The following is a 19,199-nucleotide window of genomic DNA, read 5'->3' on the forward strand; positions in this document are numbered from 1 at the left end:
ACATTATGGTTAGAGTCTCAATACTGTCTCAAAGAGATCAAACTTGGCTTACTTTAATGCCATGATGAAAAATAAGCAGTTCTCAGGGAAAAATGGGAGTCAGACATAAAAATGGCAACTACATGAAATGTGCGTTTTAGACGTAATTTTGTCACACGTTTCTTTATACCAAACTGTCCAGGCTAAGACAGCAGCTGAAGTGCGATTCTTGCATGGCTGCCAAGCGATGCAGTTTTGAGACAACAACCTTTGCCAGTGATTTCAGCAAGAACGACACACCACGAAAAATAGTACGCCGTAATTTTTAGCCAGATGCATAAGTCTGCACTGGCCAATGCGGACGTTTGACATTCCCCGGTCTATCGGAAACTGTCGGAAACAGTATTCCACGTGGCCACCACTTGTACACAGGCGCGTGTACTAGCATTGCCCAAATGGTCTACGTACCTGCCAACAGGCTGTAAAGCAAACATTGTCTAGGCCTTTACAGAGGGGGGATAAGTCCCTAACTACTGAGAGGTTTGAACTGGCTAACAGGTAACGTTCATAAAAAATGCCAATGATGCCGCAACGTCGCACACTTCAGCCTGAGGACAACACAGCATACATCCAAGGGCTAGCACACAACATGGCACCAGGTACCGCTATTGCCGTTGTCTTGACGACGCAACCACATACACAGCGAGCAAGAAAAAGAAACAAAAATCGGACGACAAACACTTTCTTGCGCTTAGGAGCGTCTTGGCAGGAGTTAAAGGCGCTGTTGCTTTGGCCGCACGGCGGGCAGCCATTCGTTGGCTCAAACGTGCCGTAACATCACAAATGCTATCACCGCTTCCAGATTTCCTCCTCGCTGCAGATTACGCAAAAGTCTCCTGGACTAGGAAGACAGCTCTCATGGAAGCAGTGACCTGCAATTGTGGGGGAAATTGACAGTTACAGAAATTCTTACACGGGGTATTGAATTTGTTTACAGAGTTGTTTTGTTAGCCATATGTCTCATTGCTTGTATATTACCTTAATTCAAATGACCTTCATTCAAATGACATTCAAATTCAAATTAATGTGTAGTTTATGAATGCGGAAAGGACAAGTCTTTCAAATATTTCAGCAACTAACTGGCACACAGTAGCAACGTATGAAACTGTCAGAGGAACCACACAAGAAATATTTTGGTTTCAACCTGCACATGGTTTTCGCAAGAGGAGGAAACTAGTCTCAGAGAAAGACGTCTAGATATAATAAAAGTCAGGCTACTAGTACTTTGAAATTTCACTTCAACTTTTCATGGCATCATCGAAATAGCGGCTAACTGTTTTACTAATACAGAAAGTATGTGACATTGAAACGATTGACAAGTCAACTTCGGCAGATTTTTTTTTTATCTTTCACGAAAGAAACACAAAGCCATCGCAAACACCATTTGTCATTGTCGCTTCTGCTGCAACTTGTATGCGAAATTCAATAATGAAAGAATGACAGCCATTTGCACTGCTAACGAGCCATATTGGCTAAATATGTGCACACACGCCCAAAGGGGGGTTACCCAGCAGTCTGTACTTCATTTCAACATCTTGCGACACTGAACTGATTCAATTTTGTTAGGGGGCAGACTGGTCTTTGGGACCAAAAAGTGACAAAAAAATTCATGTTTTAAAATTGACATAATTGGTTTCTGCAAGTATTTGTCTATCTCTCTGCAAATTTTCCCACACCAGGTAGTGATAATTTTTTTGTAATGTTATTCTAACTGTCCCGATTCTTGGTGCTGCTAACATGCAGAACCTGCAAAAAAATGGGGAACCGACTTCGAGGCTTCTTTAAAATTTGCCGGCACCTGTGTTAGAAGCTCTGCTACGAATTTATGAGCACTTTTATGAGGATTGTAAAACATGCACACCATGATAGTTGCTTTTTGAAGAAGCTGTGTCTTTTCAGTTTTTTCCATCTTACTCAAAGAAGTAAATTTACGACTGTTCAATTTTGAGGCCTCAATATCTTTGCAGCTAGAGCAAGTACAACAATAATTCTTTTTTCAATGAAAACCTGTATGTGTGTAGAATGCAAGTATGGGAGCAGAATTTAAAACACAAGTCTTTTTAATTAATTACTCATCAAAATTGTAAAACAATTCCAACTGCTTTTGAAAATGGATAGTTCATTTTAATGTCAAATAACCAAGAAAAGCCTAAAAACAAAAAAAACTTTTGCATACTTTCAATACTATATAGTCATTAGTCTATGTTGACATATCTTAAATATTACTTTTAATTAAGCACTTTTTTCTATGGTGGCCTTAAACAATAGCGGGTGAACTTCAGTTATCTCTGGAACAAGATGAGTTACAGGAAAAATAATTAAATATTTTAAATCAGCTGAAAAAAAACTGCATTATCCTAAGCAGTTTGATCAAGATCACTGAAGAAATGAACAAAAAAAGTGTCTAAGACCGGTCTGCCCCCTTAACTAATGAGGGTCAGATTAGTCAAGTTTTGATGAGAAGAACATATGCTCACCACAGTGGCACATAACGACGGCATGTGCATCAACAGTCGTTCCCAGAGGCAGGCCGCAGAGAAGACAATTTGAGAGAAGAGGAATGTTGCCCCCCCAGTGGCTTTCAGGCTCCTCCACAAATGATCCTTGCAGCTACAGAGTGAAGAATGGAACAAAAAGGGTCTCAATTTCTGGCATCGGTGCAGCATATTTATTGCCTGAAAAGTAAATCAGCAACTCCATTTTTTTTTTTTTTGAAAAAAAGCAGCATAAAAAAAATTGAAGACAAGACAGAAAGGAAAAAAATACAGTACTGCCGTTCCCTCTCTTTCTTTTTTTTTTTTGAGGGATGCTTTTTTTTCAGTAAATGACTACACACAACCTACCCAGCTTGTCATTCTCTTAGCAACTTCATAGTACAAATCTTTTATAGCATGCTATGTTAGCGAGGTTGAGCGTTTTTTACGTATCAGTGATACATAGAACCTGTTAGTTTTGGAGAAAGGAGAAACAGATCCCAGTTTCACTACCCAAGCCTTGTCAAGCAATCCTCATTCCATGTCAAGTTTACTTAGACAAAGAGGCTACACACAGGAAACAAATCTGACATATTAAGTTCAGCTGCAAACAGCAACTCAATGCAGCAAAAATGTCGTGGTACTCATAACGAATAATGCCATACCTCCTGCTCTGAACTGAAATCCACACCAGCACGGTTCAGCATCACATGACTGCTGCTTCTGCTGCTGCGTTCACCCGCAGCTATAATAGAACGGTAGCGTAAAGTCGCACCCCAGAAAGTCCAAGTCTGAAATGTTCACCTGCACGTCCGTCAGGTCGTCATGGCCGGCCAGACCCTGCTTCTCCCTGTCGAGGACATCCGCAACCTGAGGCGGCAGCGTGACGGGTCTCCGAGACCAGACATAGCTCTCCAGGCGAGACAACATGCGGTGGCTTAGGGCACTGCACAGAAAGCATGTGTATGTACTTCCGTCACTCGGGCATTCTCCAGATTTTTTTTTTGTCTTAGAGAATTGCACTGATAAAAAAAAAACTATCACAAAACTTGCAAATTAACAGCATCAATGCACAATAGAAAATACTTGTAAACGAAGATCTGCTGAAAGAAGCTCCCACACAAAGAAATTGACAGCTGAGCATGTGCGTTAGTGACAAGAAACCATCCCAAATTAGGGATGATGAAGGGTAATGTGTAGGTTTGTGCGAATAATCGAATGCTTTGAATATTAGAACGAATAGTAAAACATTCCAATTTCGCTTTCATTTGAATTTAAATTACTGAAAATTTCGAAGTATTGGACATGAACGAATAAATGCGTGCCTACTAGTCTGGATGTAATTTTTGTAAAGGTGGTTTCACTGCAGTGAAGGAGTGCTAAGCCCTGAAAACATCTATCCAGAAGAAATCTGGATTGCCATGAAGCTTCACTTCAAGGTTCACCCTCACATTGGTTCACCATGCCCATTTCATCAGTTTAAAAGCTTGTTACACCAACTTATATGCTCTAAGTATAGTAAATTTTACAATGCAACATATTGTAAATTACAGCTCGCTGTAACAGTTGTGGTGGACGTGCTGGGTAATCGACACCCAAAGACGGAGGCTGAACCGCAAGTTCTTCGACGGAGCCGTTGCCTTGCTGGACTTCCACCGAATCCATCTGGGCTGGACATGTCCCACAATGCGGATGAACACCGACCCCTCTCGACTTCTGCGCCGACCAGTTCGGCTCCACAGCTGAGAGATGCTCGTCCCTTCGCCGGCAGACCAGGTGAAGACGTCGAGGTTTGGCTCATCCATTACAAACGGGTAAGCGCCGCCAACAAATGGGATGCCGCTTCTCAGCTTTTGTACGTCGCGTTCTTTCTGACGGATACTGCATTAATGTGGTACGAGAATCGGGAGGAAACGCTAACGACGTGGGACAGATTTGCTTCTTAAATCAAAGAGCATTTCGGCGACCCAACAACGATAAAGAAAAGAGCAGAACAGATGCTAGTGCAACGTGCTCAAGTGCCAGGTGAGACTTGCACGACCTACATTGAGGAAGTAATAAAGCTATGTAGGGTCATTGACTCCAGAATGTATGAGGAAGGCAAAGTCGGGCACATTCTAAAAGGAATCGCCGAGGATGTTTACAGTTTCCTCATCGCGAAAGACACCATGACATCTGTTGCCGATGTCATTCGCCATTTCTGCACTTTTGAGCAACTAAAGACGAGGCGCATCACACCGAAGTTCGGCAGGCTAGCCAATGTGACGACTATCGCGAGTATAGACAGCAACCAGGCGCTTGATCTTGCATCAACAATCCGGCAAATAGTACGCGAAAAACTTGGCCTGTACGTGCAAGTGGCACACCCTCCAAGCAATCATACCCCCTACCTGCCAACAGAGTTCGAGCGAAACATTTCTTCATTCTCCTCGCACCGAGTGACGGAGGGCATTGAGGATTCTAATACCACACCTCAGTATCAGCCACGTCTCTACGATTGAGGCCCTGCCTATGACACTGGATCACAACAAGGACAGCCGCGTTCTTATACTCAGGACTCCAAGCCGGACTACGTCCCGCTGCGGCAAGGACAGTACCGATCCTACTACCAAGATGCAACTTACGGCGAATACAATGGATTCCAGAGAATGGCAGAAACCAGTTCTTCACCTGATAACGAACTTCCTCGCCGACAGCAGCGGCCCAGGATTCGTTCCGATGAATACAGTATAAACCGTGACCCTACCGTGTGCTACAACTGTGGTTTCACTGGGCATATCGCTCGGTATTGCCGCCAACAACACCGCCAATCACAAAGGACACCAGCCATGTCTTCGCCACCAAGACCCGGTGCTTCATAGGACATGCGGACAACCGACTTGTTTACGAGGGACCGTTTTTCACGCAAGACTAGACGCAACGATTCGCCAGCATCCGAGCGGAGTTTGACACCGCCATCCAACCGTTCTCGTCGCTCGCCGTCTCCTCTGCATCGTTCTTCGCCGCCGCCGCCGGGAAACTAGCATCCGCGGCCAATGGAGGTGAGGTCGCCGGTAGGTTTTTTCAAGATATACCTCTGCCTATTGTGATGCTGAAAAACAAAGTGAATGTGTTGATTGATGGAATACCGACCGTGGCGTTACTTGACACTGGGGCTACAGTGTCTGTGATGAGCCTCGCCTTCAGAAACCGCTTAGGTCGCAAAGTTATGTTTTCATGGAACGATACAATCACCTTTCGTGGTGTAGGTGGCGAGTAGCTTAATCCTCTTGGTGAATGTATTGTCAGTGTTTCATTGGCTGGAAAAGTATTTGTATCCAAATTTATGGTTCTATCTCGTTGTTCGCACGATCTAATTCTTGGTATCGATTTTCTGGAGCAATGCGGTGCTTCCGTCGACTGTGGTAGTGGGGAAATATCATTAAACAATTTGTTTCTACCGTTGCTTTCCGAAGAAGACTACCGTGGCGAAGACAGGAACACACTTAGTGTGATTGATTAAGTGATAGCACCATCTTGGTGCCTGACACCCATTCGAGTCTCTTCCACAACGGTTGATGCTGCTTGTGTTGACCTCGTAGTGGGGCCTCTACGCAAGAACTGTTCTAAGAAGGACATACTTGTACCCTGTTCTGTTGTGTGCATGACAAAAGGAGTAGCAACATTGTGGGCACCGAACTGTTCTGCCATGCCGGTTGTGCTTCCTCGTGGGATGAAGACAGCTCTCTTCGATGAAGCCTCACGCAGCTCAATAGCAGCACTAGTTACGGACCTCACCACCTCTTCCTCTCCTTGTGATATTCGCAATAATGAAGATCTAATGCTTGGTATGATCAGCAAGACTCTCAGTACAATGGAACGGCAAGCGCTGGTGCAGGTCCTTTCTCGGTATGTTGCTGCTTTCGACTTCAAACATAGAGATGCACCCCTTCAGTTACCCTCGTCCCGCGCTCGTCACAAAATAGACACTGGCTTTGCACACCCCATCCGCCAAAAGCCCTACCGAGTGTCATCCTCTGAGCGCAAAGTTATCACCGAACAAGTAAAGGACATGCTGAACAAAGGTGTCGAGCAAGAGTCGTCCAGCCCGTGGGCAGCCCCGGTAATTCTTGTCAGAAAAAAGGATGGTTCCTGGAGATTCTGTGTAGATTACAGGCGTCTAAACACTGTGACGAAGAAAGATGTATATCCCTTACCGCAGATTGATGACGTCATAGATAGCTTGCACCCCGCTTCCTATTTTTCAACGCTTGATTTGCAGTCTAATTATTGGCAAATACCTATGGAACCCGGCTGCAAAGAAAAGACTGCTTTCGTAACTCTGGATGGCCTATTTGAATTTAACGTCATGCCTTTTGGCCTTTGTAATGCTCCAGCCACCTTTGAAAGATTTATGGACACAGTATTACGTGGTCTAAAATGGGAGATATGCATGTGCTACCTTGACGATGTTGTGATCTTTGGCCGTACATTTGAGGAACATAACAACCGTCTCAGTCTTGTTCTCGACTGCATCAAAAAAGCTGGGCTGGTTCTAAATTTTAAAAAATGGCGCTTTGGCGAACGTCAAACTCTGGTGCTGGGCACTTGGTCGACAAGGATGGCGTCAGACCCGATCCTCGCAAGATAGAAGCAGTGAGCTCTTTTGAACCACCACAATCCGCACGAGAACTTCGCTCATTTGTCGGCCTATGCACATATTTTCGTCGTTTCGTTCCACGATTTGTGTAGATCGTGTACCCCGCTGACAAGCATCTTGCGACAGGATGCAACCTTCAACTGGACACCAGAATGTGACGCCGCATTCTGATTGATTGATATGTGGGGTTTAACGTCCCAAAACCACCATATGATTATGAGAGACGCCGTAGTGGAGGGCTCCGGAAATTTTGACCACCTGGGGTTCTTTAACGTGCACCCAAATCTGAGCACACGGGCCTACAACATTTCCGCCTCCATCGGAAATGCAGCCGCCGCAGCCGGGATTCGAACCCGCGACCTGCGGGTCAGCAGCCGAGTACCTTAGCCACTAGACCACCACGGCGGGGCGACGCCGCATTCTCACAACTTAAGTTTGTACTAACGTCAGCTCCACTGTTGCGTCACTTCGATCCATCTTGCCCGACTGAGGTCCACACGGACGCTAGTGGTATCGGCATAGGAGCGGTGCTTGTACAACGTCACAATGGCGCAGAGCATGTCGTGGCATATGCCAGCCGATGCCTGAGCGAATCTGAACGCAATTACACAGTTACGGAACAGGAATGTCTGGCAGCTGTTTTCGCCATACAAAAGTTTTGTTGTTATCTTTATGGGAGGCCATGTAAGATAATTACCGATCACCATTCGTTATGCTGGCTTGTTGGTTTGCGTGACCCCTCTGGCCGCCTCGCACGTTGGGCGCTACGACATCAGGAATACGACTTTACGGTGTCGTACAAGAGTGGCCGTCATCACGCTGACGCAGACTGCCTCTCCCGGATTCCTCTTGCGACTACCGACTGCGATGCTGAGAATTTTGACGATTGCCTTGCCGCTGTTACAAGCACGTTCCCCAACGTGGCTGACTTCCAGAGAGAACAAAGTAACGATCTCAACCTGGATCCTCTTCTTGCCGCCGCACGTGCCTCCCATCACAGCGGTCACTTTACGGTCCGAGACAAGTTGCTCTATAAAACCAACTACTCCAGACCTGGAGCACGTTTTCTTCTAGTTGTCCCTGAGAGCCTTCGCTCCGAAGTTCTACGTGCCATGCATGACGATGCGACGTCCGGTCACTTCGGCTTCATTAGAACGCTGAACCGCACGCAGGAACGCTTTTACTGGCCCAAGATGTACGAAACAACGACGTCGCTAGCTGCGAGACGTGCCAACGTCACAAGCGCCCGGCCACCGCTACACCAGGTCCCCTTCAGCCATTAACACCACCCAGCGCGCCTTTTGAACAAGTAGGAATTGACATTATGAGTCCATTTCCGTTATCTAACAATAAGAAGCGCTGGATAATCGTCTGCGTCGATCATCTTACGCGGTATGCCGAAACCGCAGCTATTCCCTCTTCTACCGCGGCATCCGTGGCGGACTTCTTGCTTCACTCCGTGGTCCTTCGCCATGGCCCACCGCGTGTTATTATCAGCGACCGTGGCCGCCAGTTCACTGCCGATGCCGTTGAAGAATTACTACGCATGTGCACGACACAGTTCCGTCATTCCACACCGTATCACCCACAGACGAATGGCCTCGTTGAACGGACAAACAGAACGCTGACCAACATGCTTGCCATGTACGCTTCTTCCAATCACAAGAACTGGGATGAAGTGCTGCCTTTTATCACGTATGCCTACAACACGGCGAAACATGAAACAACAAACTTCGGCCCATTTTATCTGTTGTATGCCAGGTTGCCACTAAGCCCCCTAGACACTTTCTTACCCTTCATTGTACACAATGACGACTCTGTATCGGACACCCTGTGCCTCGCGGAAGAAGCCCGTCGAATCGCTTGTCTTCGAACTCTGGCCTCTCAACGTCGCTCGAAGGAACGTTACGACGACCGTCACAAACCGGTATTATTCGAAAAAGGTGACTTGGTGTTGCTTTGGACACCGCAACGCAAGCGTAGATTGTGTCAAAAGCTTCTGTCACGCTATTCAGGCCCATTTCTAGTTTTGGAGCGTCTCAGCCAGCTCACTTACGTAATAGCTCGTCTTTTGTCCAATGGTCGACGATCGAGCAGAACGCAGCTCACTCACATTGCTCGCCTGAAACCGTTATACCCTCCGTGGGCATCATAACTGGCCCTACTGGCTTCGTCTGCTTGCGGGGGAATGTAACGGGCTAGTAAAAGGCAGAGAAGAGAAGGAGAGGAAGACGAAGAGTCTTGGCAAGATCGCAGTGCGCTGCCGCGAACGACCATCGCTCACCTCTTGTAAATAAAGCCATTTCATCACAGCTCGCTGTAACAATTTTTTACAGGTTATCGCTTGCATTCTACCGAAGGACAAGTCCTGCTACTATTCAAAGTTGTTTCCACTTCCTTTGAGCCAAAAAGAATAGCATAAGCACAGGCCTTGTTTCAATTTTGAAAAAAAAATATTTTGCAGGTTGGTTGGGTAATGACAAATATGCAGATTTTTTTTTATAATATGGGATATATAGTATTTTAATTCTAATTTGAATTTATTCTAACTAAATCCCTATTCGTTTTGAACCTAAAATTCACTAATGTTATTTCTTTTTTGTCGGTGTGTTAAAAGGACACCGAAGGCAAATATTCAGTCGATGTTAATTGATGAAATAGCGGTTCGGGAACTTCGTAGTACTACTTTTGTGCCAAAGAATTGCTTATTTTTGAAATGCAGCAGCTGTGACCAGACGCCTGGTATGGCACTCTGCACACATAAACTTGTAGCCAAAGAGCAACAATGAATAGAAGCATTGCTAGGAATTGGGGACATCTGGATGTGGCGCCATCTCTCGGCAGCAGAAACGGCAGGCTGCCACAACTGAATGGAAAATAGGTGAGAAAAATCATATCTCTTGAAAAAAAGCTTGTTATCAAAAATGACTCTGATTGATTGACTGATATGTGGGGTTTAACGTCCTAAAACCACCATATGATTATGAGAGACGCCGTAGTGGAGGGCTCCGGAAATTTCGACCACCTGGGGTTCTTTAACGTGCACCCAAATCTGAGCACATGGGCCTACAACATTTCAGCCTCCATCGGAAATGCAGCCGGGATTCGAACCCGCGACCTGCGGGTCAGTAGCCGAGTACCTTCGCCACTAGACCACCGCGGCGGGGCTCAAAAATGACTCTGGAATAGATACAGCAGAGACTCACAGGTACATAACTGGCAAAATCACAGCATCGCACTACAAGGCGTGTGGCTTGCCACGACAATTGAACACCGCCCATGGAAACACACGAGACATCATACTTAAGAAACGCTGTGGGTTTGAAGTCCGACACTGTAACTTTGCCTGATTGTTCAAATTAGTCTCTGCTGTATAAAACCGGAAGTCGTCTTTGATAACTAGCATTTTTCATCCAATATAGTTTTTTTTTGCCTTTTTACATTCAGTTACGGCAGGCCGCCACTGTGGCCGACGAGAGATGGTGCTACATGCACATGTCCCCAAATTCTGATCATGGGAATAATGGATTACAGAAAGCTTGAATAGAACAGTGTATTCGCAACATATTAGTGACTGCCAAGTAGCAGGACCGCTCCAGTGTTTTGTCGAAAATTGGCAGGCACAAATGGGGCCTTAGTACGTGCGCGATGATGGCTCTAGAAGCAATGCATAGAATGCATGTCAAATTAAGTAAGCGATGTGTGACTCTGCTTTGCCTCCTCGCATTGTTACCCCTCCTCAAAAGAATTACCAACTCACGCTTGTTGCTGTTCGATAAGCGTTAGAAGCACACTGGCGAGGTAGAATCCTTGGCCCAAGGAGTTGCGCGGCAGATTCAGATCGTGCAGTATGGCTGCTGCCTGCTCAAATCCCAGAGATACCAGCATGCGCTGTGCCACACTTTGCAATGTCAGCGGTGTCTGGGTCTCCGTTGACTTCTGTGGCTTTCCACACGACAGGCACGTGACGACGACCCTCTCAGTGCGGTGGCGCCCAACCAGCTCCATCGCCAATTTCCATTCCTGGGGGGACTCCGGCACGAACCCTGGAGTGGGGGGTGGGGGGCAGCAATTGGAGGAAATGAGTTTGAGTGATTCATGCGAGTCTAAACAATGCCATTTAAGGTAAAGAACAATGCAAAGTTCAGCAAATTAGGGACCCACTGAATGTACTAGTTCGGACTATACTTGTAGTAAGTTGCAATGCTGGAGCATTTATGCTATTAGTTTGGGAAATAACAAAGTTTTTTGCCATAGATAGAGCAACAAAAACATTTGCCATTTATGTTGTTATAAAGCCAAGCCCCTTTATAAGAGACACCAGTGTGCTTACATCAAAATAGAGGTTGATAAAAAAACACACACCTGGTACACCATGCTTATAAAAACACCTCATAAAAAAAGAATTCCTGTCTGATGCATGCCTCTTAAGGGTTCAACTGTAGTACATATCCATAGATTTTGTTTATATTATTACCCACGGTTTGTTGCACCCGCTTCTTGCAGGAAGATGACATCACATAAAAACACGTATGCTTGGGCATGTGGGCAATCCATGTTGACTTCTTTTTGTACACCGAACAAACAAGGACGGAAAAGGATGAGATGAATGCAGTGCTAATGACATCAGTTCTAACAGCCCTATAACATAGTTTTGCATTTGTTTCAGATAGAAAAAAAAGTATACAATTTTTGAAGGTGCCAGTTCTAGTGATGCCCTCCAGATGAAAAGGTATACTTAAGAAACATATTTTAAAATTTTGGGTGTTCAATGCAGATAATTTTAGCAACACTACAGATAGCAGTTCAAGGCCCGTTAACTATGATGATCAAGTTAATCTTTGTTTATCTCATAATAAATACTAAAATGATAAAATTTGAATAAAGCCAACTGTGAACTCGTTGTGTGATCATTTAAAAGAAATGACATAGTATATTTGACATGAAACAAACAACATTGCTAGGCATTCCAGACTGTCCATCAAGAAGAATTATAGGTTAATCTTTCCACTTCAGCATTTTTTAATGTATAGTTGTGATTCGGATAGTAACACAATTTTACAGAAACCGAAAACAAATCAGTTGCCAGCAAATACAAGTGTAAAATCGATATATTATAACTGGCAAAAAATATTTACCTAGAAAATTGTCCGGCATAAGCAGCTCAGCATCTCCCAACTGTATCACATTCACAAGATGCTCTGTCCGATGGCCCAAGTGTTTCAGTGCACAGAGATAGCCAGGCCAAAACCTAACATGGGTGAAAGTATGAAATCAACTGTTACAAGTAACCAAATGGTCTTGTCCAGAGTACAGTAATCCAGTCATAAAAGTAGCCATAGCCCGGTGCAACTTCCTTTAAAGCAGTGAAACAAAAGCCTGCACTAAAGAGCGCGCACTCTACACTGACGTCATACACCGCGTGGTTGCTGACCTCACCCTTGAAGACATTGTTGAGTGCATGAGGTAGACGACTTTTGTTGGTCACAGAGAGATGCCTCGCTTCATTCGCCTACTTAAAGTTGTATCCGAATTTAGCTATGACCCTAATAACCCTTTCATGACTAAATTATGAAACTGCCATACAAAATAAAAATTGTTTCCATTTTTCAGCTTAAATATCTGCCTTTCAATAATTTCACAGTGAAATTACCTAAAATGCTACATTAATGCACACTTTTATGTACGTCGCAAATCCTCCATTTGCCACAGAAGCGAGAAACTTACAACAAAAAACATGCTTCAGAACTACGTAACATGTCATGTGCCTTCTCTTGAGTGCGTACACACCAAATAAACAAAATTATTGGAGATAGAACCTAGTACATCACCCAGGCAAGAAAAATTGAAGCGACAGCTGTTGCACGTGCTTTCCGCCATCAGCTACAAAACAAGTGCTTCTAGCATAACATGCCTTAGAGGAGTCGGCGCTAGATTTTTCACTCTGAAAGCTACATTCTTCATGCATACTTGACAGCCGGCACTCATGGCGGCATGCATTTTGTGACTCGCTTGCTCGGAGTTTTTCGGTATGTCGCGAATTCACAACACTCGGCAATAAAAGGTAAACGATTTGCTGCGTGCCATCACGACATTATGACAATATATTGTATCTACGTGATGCCTATGACATTGCTGCACTAGCCAGGGCAGTCACCTTTCTTTGCAAACACTGCACTCAACTACTACTTTTACTAAGACTGCTTTGTTACTACTAGTACTTCTGCTACTGCAAGTACTACTTCTACCGTTAATGCGACTGCTACCAGTACTACTACTATCAGTACTAGTACAACTACTGATATGATGATCATCCCATTCACCTTCTCATTTATGGTAAAGAAGAGCTTTCCATCGATTTTATCTGCCATGGTTAAAGAGCTGCTACAGGTGTCGTCAAACCGAAAGGAACGAAACAACAAACACATTTGACTTACGCGTATGTCCGACAAAGCTCCAAGCTCTTCTGGGAGATCCAGTCCTTGTTGCACAAAACAGCTTTTAAGTGCTCATACATAGGCCAATTACTTTTGTGCGAGTTGTAGCTGAAACGAAAAAAAAAAAAGTCAGGAAAAGCAAGCAGCAAATGGGCTTAGAACATTTTTCAGAATACAAGAGATTCATAGGTCCTTTTCTGTTAATGTGACCTGGAGATGGCTATGCTGCAGCTGGCAACAACATAACCAGAATTTCTATCCTAAGCTGGTGTCAAACCACAATTTCTGAAAAAAGGTTTGCTGCTTCATGGTATTTTGATGGCACACAAACAATCACTCAAGCTTGACACTGTTATGAGTGCTTGTAATATTACAGGATATTTGTGGGTTTGATTTAAAATTCTTTAAAATCCAAACGTAATGAAGCAAGTGTAACAAACAGCCCGCATGCATAACATGTACAGCTGTCGAAGCATAAATTGGAAGCGTATATCCTCTTAGAAACTTTGCTCACCTCGGAGCTCCGCAGGAACACTTGAGGCACTCGTTATTTACAGATTGCAAGCACTGTGTCACCCACTCCCATCGAACTTCCTCATTTTCAAGGTACTTGCGCAGTGATGAGAGCCTAGAAGAACACACACATGTACACATGCAAACCAGGAAGCCAAGAATGCACACTTCAAACTGCAATGCCATAATCTCTTTAAAAGGCCCACTCCTAACCCCTACACGAAACTTTTCCAAGATTTCCCAAATTTTTTTCCACATTTTTTTTATTTTCTCCTTCATTTTCGAATGCACTCACTCCTTTATGTATTACTCTTGTAAGAAGAGCCCTTAGGGGCATGTTAATAAATGAATAAATAAATAAATGTTTCCGAGCCGCTGAACACACTAGCAAGAATTCATTTAACTGTATACTCATAACTGTAGACTCTTTGTATAGAAATTACATTACATTCAAATGAATCTCAACAGATATTCGATCAAAGATAACAAGAAGTGAACAGAAACACAACAAAATTTCTACAACAGTTTTTGTAGGAAACGCTTTCAGGATTTGTAGAATGACTGGATCTGCATCCCCAGTGCCTGTAATCTCTTGAGCGTGCAAAGTAGCCTGCCCACTGCCAGGTGCCCTACTGGGCACAGGCTAACAGCAGCTCAGGTCATGTGTCCAGTGGCTTGAGAGCTATTACGATTGCTATTACGATTACAAACTACAGATTACGATCGAGTCATACACAAAATGTGCCGCTAGCATTGGTCATGAATTTCCACTATCCTGCGACAAAATGTATGCTAGCCAGATAGGAAGGTGTGTCAATGAGCGTGCGTGGAACACAAGCTTTCGCTAAAATGTTAAGATGGGGCACAATTATTGACTTAATGCAATTCACATAAGTGTGAGCATGCCTGAACAAGATTCAGATTCTGGGCAGAAGGGACATGAATAGCTGCAGCCAATCCATATAAAAGCACAAGGTTCTTTATGTATCTATGATACTTCACTGTGTCTCTCGATGGCAGAGAGAAAGTTCTGAGATCACAGGTTGAGATTAAGGTGGTATGCACTCGAACTTTACCTACCTTGTTCAGCATGTCTGTGCCTATATATTTCGTTGTACTATGTGTTCAATAAACAGTCAAAGCCTCTGCCCCTTGACACCGCCCTTCGTGATTTCCTTGCCCAAAAAACAGGCATACTTCCATGAATTGTACATGTAAAATTGCTACTACTGTTGAGGAAAACGTAAAACCACTGTGTTTCTGAAGTACCTGGTATTGGCCAGTTCCAGAAGTGTCGAGATTCTGATGTCGTTTAACTTTCAAGGTCAACCCAACAGCTGAACGTATGCCACCGCCGTGAAGCTTCACCTTTACAATGAGAATAGAGTGACAGCTTTTGCCTTTGCTATTTTCAGCAAAGAAAAACTTAACACAGCTCCACTCAGTGTGAAATCTGCAGAAAGGGCAGAGCTATAGTTCTTGTGTGTTTCCTCTATGATTTTTTGCAATTTCCCGTGATGTTTTGCGAATTTCTGTGGGTGTCTGTGATTACGTTGTTTGTAGAGCCGAGATGCAAGGGATAGGACGTGTGCCAGCGCTTGTCACACCCATCCTGCTCATACATGCCGTCCATACCAACCCCCTTAAAACCAAGACATGAAGAATGACAAGGCGACTTTGACAAAGATAGGCCCCTCTATCGAAACGTCGGCCAGCCTGTCTGAGGCACTTCCTCCGTTCGCCCTGCTTATCTCACCCTGCTACAGTGACCTTGGGCCATATTCATCGTAGAGCCGCCTTTCCCCGTATCACTGTCTGGCTACCACCTTATCTGGGAACTAGAGCATGACATGCAAAGAGTATACTCATCTATCATCAGGCCTAGCCCTAGAACAGGTGTGCTCCTAAATTTAGTAGAAGCGCGAAACACTCTCAAAGGCGTGGTTGATGAATGTGTGCACTTACATCTGCGGCAAGGTGAAGCAGCTTAGAGCACCCTGCATGGCTCCGAGAAAAAGGGATTCCACCTTGCACAGCTGAGTAAAGTAAAGAATGTCTCTTGCCGACAGACTGCTGGCTTTCTTGGCGAAGGTGTCCGCTGCTTTGTCCTGTGCCACTTCGTGCAATCTGCAGGAGAGCGTCGCTGCTAATTAGAAACACGGAAATTTTCTCGCATGGCTTATAATTGATTGTTTGGACAAAAAGGACTGATAAAAATTAAATGGTAAGTCGAGCTAACGCAGCAACCATTTTGCAATCTTTAAACGCACAAGATGCTTTATAAAGCAACACAAAGACAAAAAAACTATTATGACAGGTTATGTCCGGTACAACAAGGAACACTGAAGAGTGGGAACAGTTCCGTGGTATTAAAAGATAATACCACAGTTATGGTACTTATACTACTCGATTCCTATGTAGCAGACAAATATTTGGAAATCTTGGCTTCTGTCTGCACGCATATGTGATAAAAAAAGTAGTTTAACTGTAACATTTGCAAGCAAGACAGAGGTATGTGCCACATAACTTGCTGAAACACTGTTTCATACTTTTATGTTGCAAAACAAGTAGCCATTATTATGCATGGAGTGTGTCACAGTTCTGAATCTAATATTAACAACAAAATGACCAAAGTGTTATGTTCATGTTACCTGCTGCGACCGCACACTGCTTGTGCTCGCAGTCAAAACACAGTGTGTCACAGAGTGAAATCAAAGGTGCAAAAATATGCAATTTGACATAAGTCTTGCCCCAGCAAGCAGCAGTTATAATAATATAATGTGCTATTCCACAAGAAGCCTTTCAGCTCTGAAATTACCGTATTTACACGATTGTAAGACGACCCTTTTTTTCAAATTTGACAATCCAATGTTGGGGGGTCGTCTTAGAATCGAAATCAAACCATGTACCTTAGAATCGAAATCGAACCATGTATTGTCATCTCGAATAGCTTCCCGCTCAACCCAAAGCGCATAGTTTTCCGCGTGCTTATACAAAAGCTTTTCTTTTTTTAGCATCTACTGCGCACATTATGAGTGCCTTTATGACGAGCGCACGGCTCTTGAGGGAGCACCGGTAATCGATGAAGGAGCCGCCGTAGGGGGGGTATTGGTAGTTGACGGAAGAGCTCCTCTTTGTGATACAATTTTCTAAGCGGGCGCGTCGCCGCGTGCTCCTGTCGCTTGTGTCCACGACCGGCTCTCTCGAGTCACTTCTGTCTGACATGAGTGCCGTAGGCTCGAAGAACACTCGGCGCTCGAACACTCAGCGCTCGTCAGGAAGCCGCGAACTTACGCCAAGCGGGCGTGTGAGGAGAGCCTCCCTGGCTACTGTGTGCGGGTGGGTCCTCTCCGCATGGGCGGCCGTCCCACGCGATGCCGTGGTGCGGTCGTTCGCGAAGTGTGGACTCGCACTTGACGACGACGTGCTGTGGGACTGCAGCAGCAATGACGGCAGCAGCACCAGCGAGGATGACTCCAGCGACGATGAATAATCCTCCGCAACCACGTGAATAAATTTCCCTTGTGTAAAATGCGCGCGTTCTTTTTTTTTTTTTTTGCGATGCGATTTATGGGGGGTCGTCTTACATTCGAGTCGTCTTACAATCGTGTAAATACGGTACTGCATTTGGAAAGTGCACGCAGTCAGACGATAAATCCCCATTCACCTCTTTATTGAGTCAATTGACCACATCTCATGCTTACAAATTTGTTGACCCCATTCTATCACATAATCTTTTTCCATGCTGATTACATTTACCAGACCTAGAGCCCTATTCTGACATTCAAACGGATCAGTGGCCATCTTAGAACATGAAGCTTTCCGATTACATTACTAAATAGTAGTTGTGAAGACAGACATACAGAAGAAAGGTGCCGATTATTTGAAATCGCACATTGCTGTACAAAAATAAGTAAATAAATAAATAAAAATAAGAACACCCTCGTCTATCTGAGCATGCTCTAGCAAAGGAAGCAAAAAGCTATCAAGGAAACACATTTACATTATCATAAGAGATGTCATTTTAGGCAGGCTGGCTTAGAAACATGCCATAAAAATGACTAATAGGGCCTGCCTCCTACATAAGGTGGGCTCATAAACTAGCTCACCTCACCTTTGTTTGCCCTCAACTTGAGTTCGCATCCTCCATTTCATCTTCCCATCCTATTAACATGGTCAACGCACTAGAATCCATCCAATATAGGGCAGCACGGTTCATATCACAAAACTATATGTACTACAACAGTATCACATGAATTAAAACCTATCTTTGCCTACAGTCCTTAGCAATGCGCCGTGACATAGCTCTACTAGCATTATTCCACAAGTATGTCTACTCTGACAGGTCACGTTCATTTCATCTCAATGTGCCATTCCGAACATTCAGAACATTACATAATAATTAAAGTTTTACATGCATATATGGCCATACATTAACATTCAACTCATGAGCACTCCCACGAGCCATTATATTATGGAATAACCTGCCAGACAACATAGCTTCATTGTCCAACCCCGACACATACACCAACAACTAATTGCTCATCTCCACTGAAGTAGTTGATTGTCCATTAATAAAAGCACAATTTTTGTATACAGGTGTATGTATATGTATATATGTGTATTGTACCACTATTATGTATACACCACGTATTTATTCACTATGTATTATGCATTATGTACATGTTATGTATGAAGCATTCAATTTTTTTAATTGTCGTTTGCTAGTGGTGTTCGATTCCTTTACAATTTTTGCTCATTGATGTTATTTTAGAGCCCCCCTTACACAATGCCCAACAGGCCTGTAAGAAATTTCAAATAAAAAAAGAAATAATTTACATGCACTTCTGAATTCCAGTAGCTCCACTCCCTCCAAATTTTGGAATGAAATTGTGCTTGCAAAAAAAAAAAAAAAAAAAAAAAAGCAGCAGCCTTAGGACAGTATTCTTCTGGTCCTCCTCTGATTGGGCCAATGACATGTCTTAAACTTAGTTGTGATATGTGTGTATGGCACCTGAGTCCCACTGAGCTGCATGTTTCAGTTTAGCAAACTGCATTTAACTGAACTAAAACACAGCTGTTAAGGACATTAATTGA

The 19,199-nt window shown here is 44.0% G+C and overlaps 1 protein-coding gene across 1 annotated transcript in view; it reads right to left on the minus strand.

Moving 5' to 3' along the window:
* Positions 1–497: 497 nt before the first annotated feature.
* The window catches only part of p (WD40 repeat domain-containing protein pink), a 37,867-nt gene continuing 19,165 nt past the window's right edge, over positions 498–19,199 (minus strand). The window contains exons 15-22 of the mRNA XM_037421122.2: positions 16,068–16,229; positions 14,104–14,217; positions 13,590–13,697; positions 12,291–12,403; positions 10,913–11,198; positions 3,318–3,459; positions 2,517–2,649; positions 498–911 (exon numbers count right to left, since the gene is read on the minus strand). Of these exons, the coding sequence (XP_037277019.2) occupies positions 829–911; positions 2,517–2,649; positions 3,318–3,459; positions 10,913–11,198; positions 12,291–12,403; positions 13,590–13,697; positions 14,104–14,217; positions 16,068–16,229 (1,141 nt within the window). The 3' untranslated portion in view covers positions 498–828. The remainder of the gene's footprint in view (positions 912–2,516; positions 2,650–3,317; positions 3,460–10,912; positions 11,199–12,290; positions 12,404–13,589; positions 13,698–14,103; positions 14,218–16,067; positions 16,230–19,199) is intronic.

Source organism: Rhipicephalus microplus, chromosome 2 (genome assembly GCF_043290135.1).
Source record: "Rhipicephalus microplus isolate Deutch F79 chromosome 2, USDA_Rmic, whole genome shotgun sequence".
Lineage (NCBI taxonomy): Eukaryota > Metazoa > Arthropoda > Arachnida > Ixodida > Ixodidae > Rhipicephalus > Rhipicephalus microplus.